Source organism: Epinephelus lanceolatus, chromosome 15 (assembly GCF_041903045.1).
Source record: "Epinephelus lanceolatus isolate andai-2023 chromosome 15, ASM4190304v1, whole genome shotgun sequence".
In the NCBI taxonomy this organism is placed as follows: domain Eukaryota; kingdom Metazoa; phylum Chordata; class Actinopteri; order Perciformes; family Serranidae; genus Epinephelus; species Epinephelus lanceolatus.
The window spans coordinates 16,376,454-16,393,617 of record NC_135748.1 but is presented as its reverse complement, the minus strand read 5'-3'; the positions used below and the strand labels follow the sequence as shown (position 1 = coordinate 16,393,617).

The 17,164-nt window shown below is 41.4% G+C and overlaps 1 protein-coding gene across 6 annotated transcripts in view; it reads left to right on the top strand.

Moving 5' to 3' along the window:
• ralgapa2 (Ral GTPase activating protein catalytic subunit alpha 2) overlaps positions 1-17,164 on the top strand; it is a 110,944-nt gene that overhangs the window by 21,187 nt on the left and 72,593 nt on the right. For all 6 annotated transcript variants that reach the window (XM_033643559.2, XM_033643562.2, XM_033643560.2 and 3 more), the window contains exons 3-15: positions 218-267; positions 9,066-9,123; positions 10,786-10,829; positions 10,958-11,138; positions 11,315-11,430; positions 11,958-12,096; positions 12,829-13,037; positions 13,940-14,185; positions 14,420-14,602; positions 15,577-15,711; positions 16,186-16,334; positions 16,441-16,552; positions 16,920-17,157. In XM_033643559.2, the coding sequence (XP_033499450.2) occupies positions 218-267; positions 9,066-9,123; positions 10,786-10,829; positions 10,958-11,138; positions 11,315-11,430; positions 11,958-12,096; positions 12,829-13,037; positions 13,940-14,185; positions 14,420-14,602; positions 15,577-15,711; positions 16,186-16,334; positions 16,441-16,552; positions 16,920-17,157 (1,860 nt within the window). The remainder of the gene's footprint in view (positions 1-217; positions 268-9,065; positions 9,124-10,785; positions 10,830-10,957; positions 11,139-11,314; positions 11,431-11,957; positions 12,097-12,828; positions 13,038-13,939; positions 14,186-14,419; positions 14,603-15,576; positions 15,712-16,185; positions 16,335-16,440; positions 16,553-16,919; positions 17,158-17,164) is intronic.

Here is a 17,164-nt window from a genome sequence, read left to right as displayed (position 1 = left end):
TCTGTCTGATATAATTCTGTGTGTTAAAGCTTGAATCCAGCACTGTTGGGGGTAGGGGGTTAATTCCCTTTGGGTGTATGCTCTCAAGGTAGCACAAGTTCCTTTTGAATAAGTGTTCATAGAACAGCCTGTATTATAGTTACATTATTGATGAGGCTAATGCAGTCTAGCTCCTACTTATGTGTTTAAAAACCTAAGTACTTTCCTTGTGTTTCAGGGAACAAATCTCAAAGGGAGGAGCTGGACTCTATCCTCTTTATTTTTGAAGTAAGTCACCTGCCTTTCTCTATGTTACTGTCTCCATCTCTGATTTCCACTGATAACTGCTACAGCCTCAACCTGTTTACTGCTGAACTCTGGGGCGGGACCAAAGTTTCCATGGTGCCATGCTTCATGCAACTGTGGCTACTTCCTGAATTTGCCTTTAACAGCCTAGAAATCATTTGTGTGCAGTTGAGAAGAGGTCTTTGCTCAACCATTTCCCAGCCTTCGACAGGTTGTGGGGCAGCTTTCAGTTCATTCCTTGGTTTTAAAACCTAGGTGTGTATTCAGATCAGAGGAGGTATGTCTTGTGTCTGTGTATACAATGCATTGTTGGCTCTATGGCCCCTCCCTCTGTTTTTCTGAACACTCTTGCGTTGCACATGCAGGTTAAAGTCCCCTACCTTGTTTTCCCACCTGACTGCGAAGGCAGCTCCAGTTTCCAATACAAACAGCCAGCTCTCCAGTTACATTTGCTCAGGGCAGGGCTGTAAGGATGGCAGCAGATCAAAAAATGAGAGGGCAGTCTATTTGTCCCTCTTTATACAGTATGTCTTGTCCTAGTTTTCTCTGATCACCTGGGAGAACTGTAAAGGAGTGTTCCTTGCATTCAGTCCAATATAGATTCAGTCACTCCAGTGCAGAAAACACAGAGAGGGATCTCTAACTTTGGATTCAGGCCAGCTAACCAATTTGTTTGGTAAAGTAGCATCAGGCCAGACACTGCTGTTATCTGTCTTTAGCTATGGATTCCTAATTTGCTAGTCAGGCATATCTAGTACAACTCTGACTCTTATTTTCATGTTATCACATTACATCTTTTTTAGTTCCGTCTGGGTGATGCATCTGCTGTTGCTAGACTCAATTGTTCAGGTTTGTAATATATGGCCCCCTTAGCTAGTTGTTGGGAAGGTGATCAAAATAAAGATAAAAAATTATTAAGAAAGAAAAGAAAACAACACAGGCTTTTTCCATAGGTACTTTTGGCCGCACCAAGTCAAAGCATGCTGTGTTGACTTGTGTTTCCATCACCAGTTTAAAAGCTCCAAGTTGAGAGATGAATCATCTTGAGAATTTTGTCAAAGCACACCTGACCACCTCTAAGCTAGTTGTGGCTGGACGGGCTTTGTTATCACTCAGGGACATTTCTGTGACATGCAAGCAGTAAGCAGTAGATGCCAAGTAAAATTGTAACAACATCCTGTTGAAGTCGGAATCCGTGTAATTTCAGGAATGAAACCAGATTAAATCACTTTCTAAAAATGGATGATAAGAAGCTGGCTAACAACAACTGTTGCGCAGGGCAGTGGAAAAGGGCGCTGCTTCTAAAGGTCATCAGCTCAAGACAAGCATGTCATCAGTTAAAGACGCACCTGTAAGTGTGCAGCCTTGTTATATGGAGATGCAAATCCCTGCCGCCCTGGGCTGATACCCTGAGTTAAATCTAGTCAAGCCAAGCCAGCACGTGTATAGAAAAGGCCTCTGACACACCAGATGTCCCTCTAATTTTCTCCAGTGCTCACTAAGAGACACTCCCTGCCTGTCCGCACACATCCAGTGATCTAACCTGTAAATAAAGCCTGGATTCATGCCTCCTACATATTTATGGAGTCATCCTTTATTAAAAAAAAAAAAAAACAACTAATATTGAAAGCAGCTTAACCCTCATTTGTCCCCTTTTAGCCCCTGCCTGTGACGACGTGTGCTTTTACCCATGCACTGAGAAGATAAGCTTGCGTTGAGTGGTGTGTACAGGGCAGATACAGGGTCGCTTTGATCCAGAGCTCTGCTCCACTCTGCAGACTTTCTCTTTACGCCACGTTAGATTAGGCATGTTGGATCATATGTGGTCATGAATATGATATCAATGGATACATTTGTACTCACAAACACGCACTGCTAATGTGTATCATGTTGTCTCAGAGGTCATATTATGTAACAGAGGGACATGACAAATGTGATAGAAGATACTCTAATACAATTTTTGAGGGAAGTAGATTGTGCATCCTAATCATGTAGTCATTTATAGCATATGTTGAATTCAAATTTGTATCATCGACCCCAATTTCTCAGGATAATTCTTTTTTCAAATGTGTATCATTTGTTTTAGTCACAGAGGTAGCTAGCCAAAACATAAGCCCTAGCAGGCTTTGTCCAGAAAGCCTCAGAGAGGTGTGTAGAGTAGGCTATGAATGGATAATGGCTAAGACAAAAGCCATGTTGCCGCTCTGTGCTTTGCAACGCACAGAAGTGCGGTAAGACAGGTTAATAGAAACAACAACACAGCTCAACATTGCCGTCCCTCTTATTCTTTGTTAAAATTTTCCTTGAAAGCCACAGTTATGCCCTCATCTTCCCAGGCACATAGGAAATCTCAATCACCTGTCACTTCTTGCATTCAGATCTGGCTGACCTATACAGTACATGTTTCCTGTGTGTGTGTTTGCTTCGAGCTGGCTATGTGGGGATTACTTTGCTGTCATGATGAGGTATGTGACCCTTTTTTCTTGGGTTGCTGTGGGGGGAGTATGATACCCCCATGCTGAGCCTGTTGGAGTAATAGATATCTAAAGGGGGTAATCTTTTTTCCCTCCCCCCTCAAACTCTGCTGCGACACCCTACCCCCACCCCCACCGCCACCAGCAGCCTTCGCCATTCCCTTCCAGGATCCCTTTGTGTCTGCTGCCACGAAGGCATCCACCATGGCAGCTTGTGAAGCTGCATCAGAACTGACAAGACATGAGAGACCTGATCTCTGTGAGAATGCAACAACATTGGTGAAGATGCTGGATAGAAACGTCCCCCCTAATATTTTTCATTAAATATTGCTTTACTGTAGGCTTGAGCTTTTTAACACATAAAACTAGAATTGACCAACAAAATAATTTAGTGCGTTTTATAACTTTCATCTAGTATTCACTGATTAGTATCACAGAACAATGTTCGTTTTTTAAAATATGAAGTTTGTTTTCATTGACCCAATGTGAAAAAACTGCATTGCCTAAGTTTTCACCCCCCTCCACTATGACACACCTAAATCATCACTGGTGCTGCTAATTGTTTTTAGAAGTCGCATAACAAGTTCAGTGGAGACCTGTGTGTAGTCAAGGTGTGACGAGTGATCGTATGTGGGATACACCTATACATGGAACTGCTTATTTTTCAGGCAATAGCTACCTCCATGAAAACAATATAACCCCTTCAAGGTTCTGCATGTCTCTCAGACTTTGATAAGGTCAGTCAAGGAAACTGAGTGTCAGCGAGGAATGGGTCGTAGTAAGAGGAAGCCACCGAGAGCAACAGGGCCTGGAAGTCTTGTAAAGGTGGAGAGTTAATAAGAAATCCCTCAAGGGAAATGCAGTGTGTCCTTTGTGTCCTGACATGGCAAAGTTTAGACTTCTCGTGCCAGGACTTGAAAACTGCTGCTTGAGCTTGGTGTTTATGTGTTAACAGTGTTTTAGAGTTTTGGGGCATCATTACAAGGCAGGCATTCGAGACAACATCCATGTCAGTTGGATAATTTCTGTCTCCCTGGCACCCATTTACTGTACATAATATTTATTGGAATCAATCAAAATGCGTTCTCTCTAATCGTCCCTTACGTCCACTCTGCCATACAGATAAAGTACGAGCAAATGTACCGTAAGTATGTAGTGAGAGAGGTGCCGAAAAGTTGTCTTTGACGGACACTAATTACGCAGCAGGAGTGCGTCTGTGTAATTTCAGGAATGAAACCAGATGAAACCACTTTCCGTATTAGAAAGTAGTTTTTGTTGTCACAAGACCAGACTGAGCTTCTCAGGCCTCAAGGGACTCCAGTTTGTTGACGCTCCTGTATAACTGCCATTGACCTCTTAATGTCTGAAAGCAGTTCGATCCCGGTGCCACTGAGGTTGTGGGACAGGTTAAGGGACAACTGTGGGACCAACAAAATTCATAGGGGAAGTCTGTTCATGTCCACTTTCTCTCCAGGATATGACCTCACCATGACCCGTTGTCCGTCATCCGGACCTGACTCAGCATTTTGAATTCCCCTGGTCATCCTCTGTAAAAGCTCCTCGTCTAGATTTAAGGCATGACTTACTGAGTTGCCTTACATGGCTATTTCTGCTCATTACTGCTAGTTAATCATTTTTTAAAGAATAACTGGATTTAACTCAGTTCAGGGGTAATGCAAAGGCTGTTTTCTTCTAGAAAGCTGCAGAAAATCTGAGGCTTTTGACCGATTTACCTTTATTTAACTAAGATGGTCAGTTGAGGATGAACTCTAAGGAGTGTCTTGGCCAAAACGACAGCACCAAAAACAAAACCAGCACACAAAGTAAGAAGAGGAAAACATTCAGCCAGTTTTGTATCAATGTGGGTAGTATGTGTAAATGAACTATGGTAAACCTACCTCCATCTTACCAACGCCCAGATCACCCTGCTCATCTCCTAGCTCAAATCCACTGGCTGCCACATTGTTTACATAGTTGTTTTCAAAACATGAAGCTCGCCATCACCCACCAGCAGGAACATTTATTGGTCCGGTGTGGGGCAATGCATTCTGGTAGTTGTAGGTTTTCTTCCTCTTGAGCAAAAGCGAATGCCACAGCCCTTTTCCTCAATTTTCTCTGGTCATGTAGCTCCGATTTCAAAAGTATTTGCATCCTTATAAACCATTTTTCCACCAACAAAATACCTCTTTAAGCACTCTGTATGTATGGTCAGTAATCAGTAAGAAGGTAATTAATAACACCGCGTCCGCGTGTGTCACAAACATCCATCAACTGTCTTTTTCTGTCTGGTGTAATGGCATTATGTTCCTCTTTGATGCACTTCTTGGGTTGAATCACTCAAACTCTCTAAATTTTGGCATAAGACAATGCTTAAAAAATGAACCTAGGGCCATTTAGCTAAGTGATTTCTTTCCCACCCTCCCTCCCTCCTCTTTATGCAGTCCGACTTATGACTGACAGTTCACCAGCAGGTGGTTATTGGTTAATGCATAAATGCTAATGTACCAAGTGTAGCTCAGGTCTGCACTGGCTGATTAAATGAATCTTGATGTCTGAGGCTATGCTTTAACCTGTACTTCACGTCTACCCTTCAAACCTGAACTGCCTTAAAGTTCTGCCACTTTTGCCGCACATTTTGTGGATGCCTATTTTTTTAATAAATGTATGGCTTTGTTGACATGTTATTAACTTTCATTTTTGTCCCGAACTATCTATGAGTAACTATGAAAACTAAAAAACGGCCCTAGAAAAGCTCTGCTGCAGCTCGGCTTTCACAGAGCACAGAGGAAAACCTGAGCTTACTGGCAGCTGTATGCTTGAGCAGGAGTTTGATTGCACTCTTGTGCTGCCACCCACTGGCTGCAGAGGAGAATGAAAACATCTTAGTAGTTATAATCATAGTTGGGTGTATTTTGGGGAATGATTCTTAAATAAAGCTCTGAAAGGTGCTTTAGGCTTTCAACTTTGTTATATTTTAGGGTCATATGAGATATGCATTGCCAGCTTTACCAACAAACAATGAGGGGCAAGCTAGGAAATTTGGTTAGCATGTAAATAAGCAGTCTGGTTTGGTTTACAGTGTTTAGACTTCCCCTGTAGAGCAGGTGTGTAACTGATGTCTTTGCTGTCATCGTTGTACATGAGGCCTACAAGTAATTTCTCTGTATTCTGTTCTCTGTATGTAAATTCTGTTGCGCTGTTATGCAAAGATAATACTTATGCACAGTATTTTCACTTTATTTCTTTGCTATTTACTGTTTCTTACAATCTTAGTTAATTGTGTTAAGTTTTATTGTGTGATTGACACTCTGTTGGCTTTCTGATTATTGTGTGTACATCCTGTGTTAGTAGGCCTGCTGAACGAGTGGGTTAGTGCTTGTGTCTCTCAGGAGATTTCGTTGAAGGCATAATCATCTCCCAGTTGTGTCAGAAACCTAAACAATATGTAAATAACTAAATTTCTCCTGAAAGTACTGCATGTCTGTTTCTGCTGTCAGAAAGCCCTTGTCGACCACCTCTTGGAGTAGCATATTCTCCGTCATGTTCAGGTCCTGCAACTGGAAACCTAAGTGCGGATCATGTAAATGTGTTAAGGCTGTGGTTGCACCACAGTAATGCCCCCATCTTTATGCTGGAGTATGGCTGCAGATTAGAGTAACTCCACCAACCTTCAGTCCGGCAGACTCTCCATTCGCCTCATATCAGCCAGTAAATTCCTCATTGTTGCAGCCACCATTCCAGCTCCGCGGGGAGTCTTTCTGAGCTAGCTTCTCCATCTCATTCCCACTCTCCCATCCTGGTGCTCTGTAAGGAGAGAGAAAGACAGTGTTATTGTGTCTCCTTGCACACACACACACTCACTCACACACATACAGGGAAAGGCTTAAGTAGGCTACCCTGCTGTGTTACTGCCTAGCATAATGCGTCTGCTGCCCCAAGGAGACAGAGTGAAAGAGGCCAGTATGAAGCCTGTACAGAGATGGAGTAATCCCATGCGGGATCAATAGCAAGGTGCAGCCACATGCCTGTACACGCATACCATCACGTCTGCGGATCAGAGAGAAATTGAACAGCAGAGATAGACATTCAGCGCCCCCTTCAAGAGATGTATGTCTTTCAACATCTCCGCTGTCACTGATAATGATTGGGATTTAGTCTCAGAGGACAAGGAGGGGAAGTTAAAGATGGAGGATGACAAGGGAAGAAGGACGTTGTTGACAAACTGAAATACTCAAAACATGAGATGACTTCTGGACCACCACAGCTCTCAGCATAATGTAACATAGCACAAGGCAAAAAAAGTTAGCATTTACCATCTTTTAGAGCTGTTGTGCTAATGTTAAGATTACGTCATGATAATTTGGTTGTCTAAGACAATAGAAAAAAGCACAGTAATATATTTTATCATGTCAAAATGATGTGAAATATTATTTGTATAATTTAAAAATCACAATGTTCTTATCATAAACTACCAAAAATTTTTATTTACTCTGCTACCAATTTCAGTTTCATTGATTGAATAATTATATCTCCATTGTTATATCAACAAAGAAAATAATCTTGAGATTAGAAAACCTGTCTTGACATTTACCTTTGTCTCCCATGTCATAAAATGACACTCTATTGTCTATAAAGCTTTCTCACATGCTCTGTCAACGCTGCCGCAGCACATTGCATCTGTGGCTGGCAAGGACTTAATCTTTGTCGCTCTTACATGCACTTTTTTTTTTTTTTTTTTTTCCTGCTCTGTATCCTTCTCCTGCCTGTGTTTCTCACTCTCCAGGGCAGATGAGCTTTTTATCATGCCGCCAGGGTTGGTTGTCTGGTTGAGTGGGTCAGAGCTGCATACGTAAAGCAGTAAAGGACAGACTTGACCTCTACATTGCAATCATGAAGTCTAACTGGGTCAGTGATTAGGATTTGATGAGAAGTGAGCCATTGGGGCATCAGTTGCTAACAGTGCACCGACTATTAAGTAGCCATGCGTGCACACACACACACACACACACACACACATACACATCTGCTGCCCCCCAGACTTTTTTTTTTTTTCCTCTCCTCTCTCCAAAGGGACCCAGTTAACCTGTCGCTGAATTCAAGAATAATGATAGGCTGCTGAAAGGTTAGGGCGCTCTAATTGAGTTGTAAAGCGGTTGTTGGCGAGGTGATGACATTTCTCAGTGCTGTCCCATGTCACGGGGATCTGCAGACAGACTAGGCCAAGTAGAGGAAAAGGGCAGGGACACTGCATTCCTTTAGTGTATACTGCTTTGGCAAAACAGGGCCACTTACCAAACCAAAGGCGGTTTTCTCTGTCTTTTATTTTAGGATCAATTGCAGCTAGGGCTCGGCAAGATATTGCTATTATTGGATATTGTAAAATGAGACTAGTCATCTTCTTAAATGTTGGATATCGTAAATGTCTCTTCCTGGTTTTAAAGGCTGCATTACAGTAAAGTGATGTCGTTTTCCGAACTTACCAGACTGCTCTACTGTTCTATAATTTGCCTTTATCCACTTGTCGCTATATTCACATTACTGATGTAGTTTTGTCATAAATATTGATTTTTCAATAAATATCTTGTGAGTATTTGAAATGGTTCAGCACTCATTTTCTGCAACATTGATACACTGGTACCATCTGCACTTTCTTGCTCATCCTCATAGTCATGTTGTAGTATTTTAATGTTCATCTTTTAATAAAAAATTCAAATTGTCTGTCCTCAATGGCAAGTTTCCCATTGATATCGAAAATGGTATTGAATATTTTACAGTTTTACAAAGCACTGTATCGATGTTGGAAATTCCAGTTTGGTGGAATTATCTGTTTTTTCCATTATTGATTAATCTTCGGATTATTACTGTGATAAATCCGTTAATTGTTTGGTCTGTGAAATTTCAGCAAATGATTAAAAATGTCCATCAGGTTCTGAGAGCCCAACGTAGGTTCCTCAGATGTCTAGCTTTGTCAGTCCAAAACCCAATTGCTATCACATAGGACCAAGAAGCCAGAAAATATTTACATTTTAAAGCTTGAAACCAATGACTTATTTTATTTTAACATAAAATGAATTTTCTGTTGATTGACTAATTGAAAAATTAACTAATTTTTCTAGCCCTAAAAGAAAATGTATTCTTCAGGATAAAGCCAGGAGCTAGTCATTATTTAATTTCTCACGTATTATGGGAATGGTGAAGGGAAAAGACCCAACTGTACAACCTAATGCAGCCATGACGCTATCTTATTGATGGAATGTGTCAAACTTTAACTGAACCTAATCATAATTTTTTTTGTTTTTTCATCAGAAAATTCTACAACACCTGCCTGAGAAGATCTACAACCGATGGCAGTTTCACAGTATAGGTATGTATCATATAAAATCTTGGCACTACCTTAAATGCTAAGCTTTGTCCCTCTGCTGCTCCTCACAGGTAGTTTTATATACTGTGCATGTGTCTTTCCTCCTTATGCTTCTGTAACCTCTAAGATACACTTTAGGACAGAAAATGGTCACCACAACCATGCCTAAGCCTTTTATAATGAAGAGAAAATAATTAGTCTTAGAAGGGGATGTAAATGGGAAATGCAAATGAGCACCTCATTTGAAATGCAAATAAGTAATTGAATTATGCTGCCATGATTTCAGTCCCACACAAAAAAGGAAAACCCTTGCAAGAAGCGATAACCCCAATTATAACTGTTGTTTGTCAGCCATTGGCAGCTAAACAGTCTAGGTCTAGATCACCGTCGTAGATTGGCCTTCTCCCCTTAGGCTTGTAATTCCAAATATCAAGACTCATCTCGGGTTGGATGCCCCAGACAAATGCCCTATTTTGTCAGTCATTGGACAACAAATCATCACAGGCTTAAGGCTGCCTCTTGGCTTTTAAGTTTGCCTCTTGGCTTTTTCTTGAACTCGCATAGAATTTTCCTTGGCGCCCATCAGCTCATATGTCACTGGTCAAGATGCTGTGCTTTCACTGTGTACTTCTGCTTTGAAGAATGTGCGGCGGTGGATGGATAGCTTCTTGACATACCTGAGTTTTAGTTGAATTGAACTTTTTCTTTCATATAATGTTTTTTTTATCACACCGTGTCCAGTCGCATTGCAGCATTTCAGTGCCCTGGGACAAATTCCTCGCGGTGGTCAGGAATGATGTTAATGACTTTAGTGGGTTTTGTCCTTTTTAGCTGAGGATTGCAAGGTCCCAGACATTTAATGCAGACGATTCAAAGCTCAAAGAAAATTCTTACTCCTTTTATCATATTCAGTTTGCTTACTTCTTTCTTATTCTTTCTGATCAAAGCCGAAGACCTTGGGAAGGATTTTTTATGTGTCTGCAACACAGAAATGTTTTTTATGAACCTGATGAGAGGAGAACTGTCAAACCAGACAAACACACTTGTAAACTCACACTCTTACATGCAAACACATCAGCTTTGCTACACTTTTAAAATAACTTCTCTTCATGGCTGCCACTGTAATATATCTGTGTCAAATCCTGGTTAAGGACCTTGTTGATCAAAACTTAAACACACCTCTGGAGTGTCTTAACTTTTGCCCTAACATAATCCCAATTTCATCCTTAATCCTAAACTTAAAATCCCTGTAAGAACTAGCTGGCATTTCTTCACATCCCACAGAGGCCTTATAAGAACAGCGCTGTCTGCAAGCTGTCAAGAGAGTATGTCCTAAATCACACACACAGACCGTATCCGCCCAAGGTATTTAGCAATCAGAGCAATGTCTCATTTGATTACAGCGGAACCAGATTGCCTTCATGAATGCTTGTCGCTGCCGACTGATGTTAATTTTCATCAGGAAAATGTGAAGCCTTGCCACCCTTCCCACTAGTTTGTCAAGACCAACCATCAAGGTCAATTTGTCTCAGTGGAGATGACAAGCAGGTCCCTCCCTGTCAGCTTTGTGTCATTTGTTGTGCGTGCTTGTTGTATAGCATATTTCTGTTGAATATTTGGATGACAAAATTTTCTGACAGTTGCACTTTTATTTCTTTGTTCCAGGTTCTATTCTGAAAAAGCTTCTACACACTGGAAATTCATTCAAGGTAAGTGCTGTTTTTATTGTTGTTATTGCCACATGAATATGAAAAATCGCCATCTTCCAGCCGCATAATGCACTGCGGTACTAATTGTTTGTGTATCTGTTAATGTGTCCCAATCTCCTCCTGTTCAGATCCGCTGTGAGGGGATTCGTCTCTTCCTGCTGTGGCTGCAGGCCCTGAGGGACAACTGTGCTGAGGAGCAGTTCCTTATCTTTGCCTGTCTGGTGCCAGGTTTCCCTGCTGTGCCCTCCACCAGAGGGCCCTGTACCCTCGACACCATCATTTACAACCCTTTCTCCAACCCTCCTGATGGTGAATATGAATGTTTCTACCTGTGTGGATTTAAAATGACATTTGCAGAGCATGTGTTGTGATGAGGGGGGGTTACTGAGGTCAAACTGTTATCAGATTGCGTGGGTTCCTTTTTAGTGGGGCGCTCTCACTTTCCTACACTCACCTCAGCCCTTTGTATCTGTTGACTTGAGCAGCCAAGGTGGTGCCTGAGGAGATTACCCCGCTGGTGCCGGCTGTTGTGGGAGAAAAGGTTGCAGATGACCAGACCTGTTACATCCTTGAAACCCTGCTCAAGTACATGGTCATCCAGGTAATATTTAATTATGTCAGGAAAGACATGCAACCTAGCCAGATTATTGGCTTCAATGTGGTTATCACGGTAAACAGATTTGCATTTGTATAATGCCTTTCTAGTCTTTCCACTGTTTAAAGTGCTTTTACACTGCATTACACATCTACCCATTAATACATAAAAAGAAAGACTATCTGCACAAACAATGGTTATCATGCCAAAAATACATCGCCTGTATATGAATAATACTCCACAGCTTATGTCTTTTCGTGATCATGATACTGACATGAGTACTCCGATTGTTATCCCTGTCTTGATGACAGTAACACGAAAAACTAAATACAATATCAGTGTTAAGTGTGTAAAGTTTGAGTCTGTGAATCTTCTGTGTACCTAGCCCACGCCATTTTCCTTTTTGTGTACCATTTGTTAAAGAAGCCTTCAAGGTATTGTGTTGCAAACAATGTACTGTCGCTTTCTGAGTGATGCTGGAACCATCTTCTCTCCCTGTAGCCTGACCTTGTCTTTTGTGCTCTGTCTACCAGGCATCCAGTTTAGAATGGAGGAACAAAGAGAACCAGGACACTGGCTTCAGGTTTCTCTTCAGCCTGTTCAAGAAGTACTACCTTCCACATCTATTCCCCTCCTTCACCAAGCTTACAAATCTCTACAAGCCTTTATTAGGTAAGGTAGCATACATTATATATACTGTGTATCAGGGGTCGGTAGCGACATTTGCTCAAGGGCAAGAATCTCTCTGTATCTCTGTCTCTCTCTATTTATAGATATATACACACACACACACATGTATATTTATATACATAATTTTTTTACAAATCTTTATTCAAATCAAATGAAATTAATCAAGTGAATGCAAAGAAAACTACTTCATGATCTAACTTGTAGATTTATTTATTTCAAATCAGTGCTGCACTGCTACAACAGTGTGGCTGAAGTGACAAAATAGCAGCATGTAATTAACCCTGTGAGACTCATACTAAAGACACATTTGTCTTTTTTTGGGGGGGGGGGGGGGGGGGCAAGGGATCTGAAAAATACTGCACACAAAAAAGTGCATAGTTTATGCCCTGGGACTAACATAAAGTGGACATGTCTGTAAAGGGGAGACTCGTGGGTACCCACAGAACCCATTTTCATTCAGATATCTTGAGGTGAGAGGTCAAGGGACCTTTGTGAAAATGGCAATGCTGTTTTTCCCTCACCAAAATTTAGCTTATCTCTGGAGCATTATTTAGTCCCCTTCCTGAGAGGCTAGCATAACATGGTTGGTATTCCTTACGTGATGTTTAATCTCTTGCTCTTTGTCTTCCTCTCGCTTTTCTCCCTTTGTCCTGTTTTTTTCTTGCTCCCCCGTCACCATCCTTTACTCTTCGTCTCGCTGTATCGGTCAATTAGACCTCCCCCACCACAGACCAAAACCCTTGTATGTGCCAGTGACGCGGAACAATGAGAGCACCTTCTGCACCAGGGACCAGTACCTGGCACCCCGAGTGGCCTTCATCACCTGGCTTGTCACCTTCTTCCTGGAGAAGAAGTATGTCAGCAGTGTTGCTGCGGCGCAGAGCGCCAAGAATGGCACAGAGGTCATTCCCAAACTCATCCAGGTAAGCATGAGAGTCTTACAGTCACTAAGGATGGAAGAGGTAGGCTATTGTAACGGTGTTTTTGCAGTAAAACGCCTGAACTCTTGTATCTGTATGAAGACACATAGGCACACAAATATTCAGGCACATCTATTATTTTTTGTTTCACAGAGGAAAGGGTTTAAGAAGTTGTAAGCTTTTTTTAAGCTTTAGTTGCAATATTATGTTCTTATGCAAACTCCTTTAAAGTATTAGAGTACACATTATTTGTGAAAGTTGTGAAATATACACTGTCATGTATTTGCAGTGAAATATTGGGCAAATATATTGCTGCAAATACATTAAGAAGAGTGCAGATGCAGACAGGATCTGCTGTTAAGTCAGTATATGAATGGATGTTATGACAGTTGCAAACCTGTAGAATACTTGCTCACAAAAATATGTTGGATGTTTTTTCAAGCCCATACACAAGCAGGCCTCCAAAATCAGATAACACATAAAATTCCAACATCACTGTTCACAGCCCCCTGCAGTCCTGGTAAATCGTGACCAGCAAGACTCATGGAAGTCCCTCAGTGTTTAACATGCATTATTTATCAGTGTTATTTATGCACAGTACTGCAATTTTGTGTATTTGTTTTTGGGCATAGTAAATACAAAGAGTGACAGTTATCATGGGGAGAGAAAGAGGGGGCTACAATGCAAAATTACTATTATTATGATTGCATGAATGTTGAAAATCATTTTTCGGTTATGACCACTGCAGTAATCTGATTCCTTATAGAAATGTCCAGAAAACACAACTGATCAACTACAGAATTTCTACTTAATGGGACTCTAGTATTCCATTATTTAACTTTGCCGAAGCAGCCCGACAGCATACTCAAGGACGCTCATTTTTCACTGTCTCTGTGGTTACCCAGACTGTCACTGCAGGCAGTAGCAGCCAGGAGAAGGAGAAGGATAAGACATCAGATGGGGATCCGAACGGGCCTGCGGGGGAGCCTGAGAAGAGCCACTCCAACAGCAGCACGCTGTCAGATCGACGGCACAGTGATTCCAGCTTGTGTAGCATCGAGGAGGAGCACCGCTATGTCTATGACATGGTGCACGCCATCCTGCTGTCCACCAGAGACAATGTGAATTTTGTCAACGAGGTCTTCCACCAGGTACAGTGGGGTCACCATTTCTTTATTTCATGTTTACAAATGAATTTCATTGCATGTGTAGTTATCATTCAGTATTCTAATAAGAATTCAGACTGGATGGTGACACTGTGATAACATGTACTATGTTGCCCTCTGCTGGCCATTTGTTAACATTACTTATAGATCACTCCCACCAACCAAACACCTATAATACTGTAACACTTCAAATTAAAAGTCCATGTTCCTCCTCCTAAGGCCTTCCTGCTGCCATCTTGCGAGGCATCAGCAACCAGGAAGGTGATCAAAGTATACAGGAAGTGGATACTGCAGGAGAAGCCCAGCTTCATGACAGAGCCTGAGACAACTACACAGGAAGATGAGGTTGATCAACGCTCTGAACAGATACTCAGCACAGAGACTAACAGCATGCACACACAGGTAAAACCCCTGATACAGGCAACCAAATAATGTACATTTTAGCATAGCATACATGAGTTTTACTTTTGTAACAGTTTGAAATATATTTTAAATGTATTTATTAAAATGTGTGTGATTCTAACTCCAGTTCGACTGACATGACACACTCACCTGTTCCTCACGTCATAAGCTAAAACATCCACACTATGGGGGTCTCATAAATAGACAAGTTATGACCATATAATGTTTATCTTTACAAACATATAAGGTTTTTTCTATCATAGTTATAGTATCTGTCTAAATTAGGGTTTTACCACCTGTCATTTTTGTACATTGGAAGCTTCCATTGAGATTTTCAAATGAAGCTTTAAATGTTTGTTGTCATATTTTATGATGTCATCACCTTAAAAAGAAATTTTTAAATCCTTGAACAAAAAAAATCTCAAATCGAATAACGATTCATCAGATTAAATTAGTAATTCTTTCTTTATTAGATCAACATGTAATGAATATAAGTTGTCAGTTAGTCAGCAATTAGTACATACATACATACCTACATGTACATGTACTTGTACTTGTTTTGGAAAGACTAAAAGCCAACAAATATGTGAAGCAGAATATTTCATTAGATAAAAACGTGAGTTTTGAAAATGATTACATCTTTTTTCAATAAATGTTGGCTCTTAGACTTTACAATGCCTTGGAGTTATTGAACATTTTTGGGTCAGAAACAATCTTAGGCAGCTGCCACTGGAATCTAAATCTACAAATAGTTTTATACTAATAAAATTTATGTAGCCTAATCTTTATCTGCAGTTGTGCAGAAATACCAGGTTTACATAGAATAAACAGACAGAAGAAAAAAACAGAAGCACAGCATTCGAATTTGAATGTCAACATTTCGAATGAAGCTTCAAGTGTTCTTTACAGCCTTTGTCAAAATATATTAGCTTATGTCTACTGACCAGTTGACTGGTCTGCTTTTTTTCTACCAGATGACAGAGAGTCACGGCCACAGACGGTCATCCAGCTGGGGGAGGACTTATTCGTTCAGCAGCGCCATCAGTCGCGGCTTTCTCACAGAGGAGCAGAACAGGGATGTCAAGGCTGGTATCCAGCCCACACTACAGGTCTGTCTCCACGCTCAGTTTACCTTTATCTCGAATCACAGTATTCAGTGATTAGAATCAGAAATATGTACTGTATGTCTTTGTGGGCAGCATGATGGAGAGTTCTAGCTTTGAACCTGCTGACTGCTGCAGCCCTTCTGTGTTGAGTTTGCATGTTCATGGCCTCATGTTGTTGTTTTGTTGGTTTTATCCATGTTTTCTGGCTTCCTCCCACAGTCCAAAGACATGCAGGTTAATTGGTGACTTTAAATTGCCTGTAGGTGTAAATGTGAGTGTGAATGGTTGTCTTTCTCTATGTGTCAGCCATGTGATAGTCTGGCGACCTGTTCAGGGTGTATCCTGCCTCTCAGCTGGGATCGGCTCCAGCAGCCTGTGACCTTTGAGAGGATAGCGGTTACAGAAAAAGGATGTATGGATGACTTTATACTGCTGTTTGCTTGACCTTAATGTGTCTTAATGCCGTTATATGTGTAGGTGTTCCTGACCAACTCATCCAATGTTTTCCTGCTGGAGCCATGCCAGGATGTAGCTAAACTCCTGGATAACCAGGTGGAGGTGTGCAAGGGTGTTCTCAGCATCTACCGGCACATGATCATGGAGCACACGATGAATACACAGACATGGTCAGTACGATATGAAGATACACATGAAATTTGATTTTATTTGATGATTCTTTATCACTTCACCTATTTTTTGACAATGTTCTGATTTACTCTTTGTGTTCTGCAGGGAGCAGATGCTGCAGGTACTGCTAAGAGTCACTGAGGCAGTGATGAAGAGGCCACAGGAAAACCAAAGAAAAGACAACTTTGCTGAAAGTTTAGCATCTATACTTTTTAGGGTATGTCTACAGTTGGTGCTTGGATTACATTTATATATGGTGTTTAGCACACATTTATATATAGTGTTTGTTGTCATACCTGCTCTCTGCACTGTAATTACAGAATAATGAATGTACATAATTTTGTGCAATTTCCTTTATGAATAACATCCATGAGTTGTTGTTCAGGTACCTTTTATGTGCTAGGTATGAGTGTGTGTGTCTTGGATGGATTGGTTGTTGACAAATAGGCAAAGAGACACTAAACCAAATAAGATGTATCACTTTCCGAATTCTGTTGTCACATCTTATCAGCGGGTGGAATTCAGAGCTGCAACCCTGTCTGTCCATGCTAATTCATCTTTCCCCCATCTCATCTCGCATTCAGACCATCATTGTGGCGTGGGTGCGAGCCAACCTGTGCGTATTTATTTCCCGGGAGCTATGGGACGAGCTGCTGGCAGTGCTGTCCTCTCTTACCTGCTGGGAGGAGCTGGTGACAGAGTGGGCCAGCATCATGGACTCGCTGACGGCTGTCCTGGCACGCTCAGTTTATGGCCTGGACATGGCCAGCCTGCCTCTGGACAAACTCAGCGAACAGAAGGAGAAGAAGCAGCGAGGACGTGGTGAGGG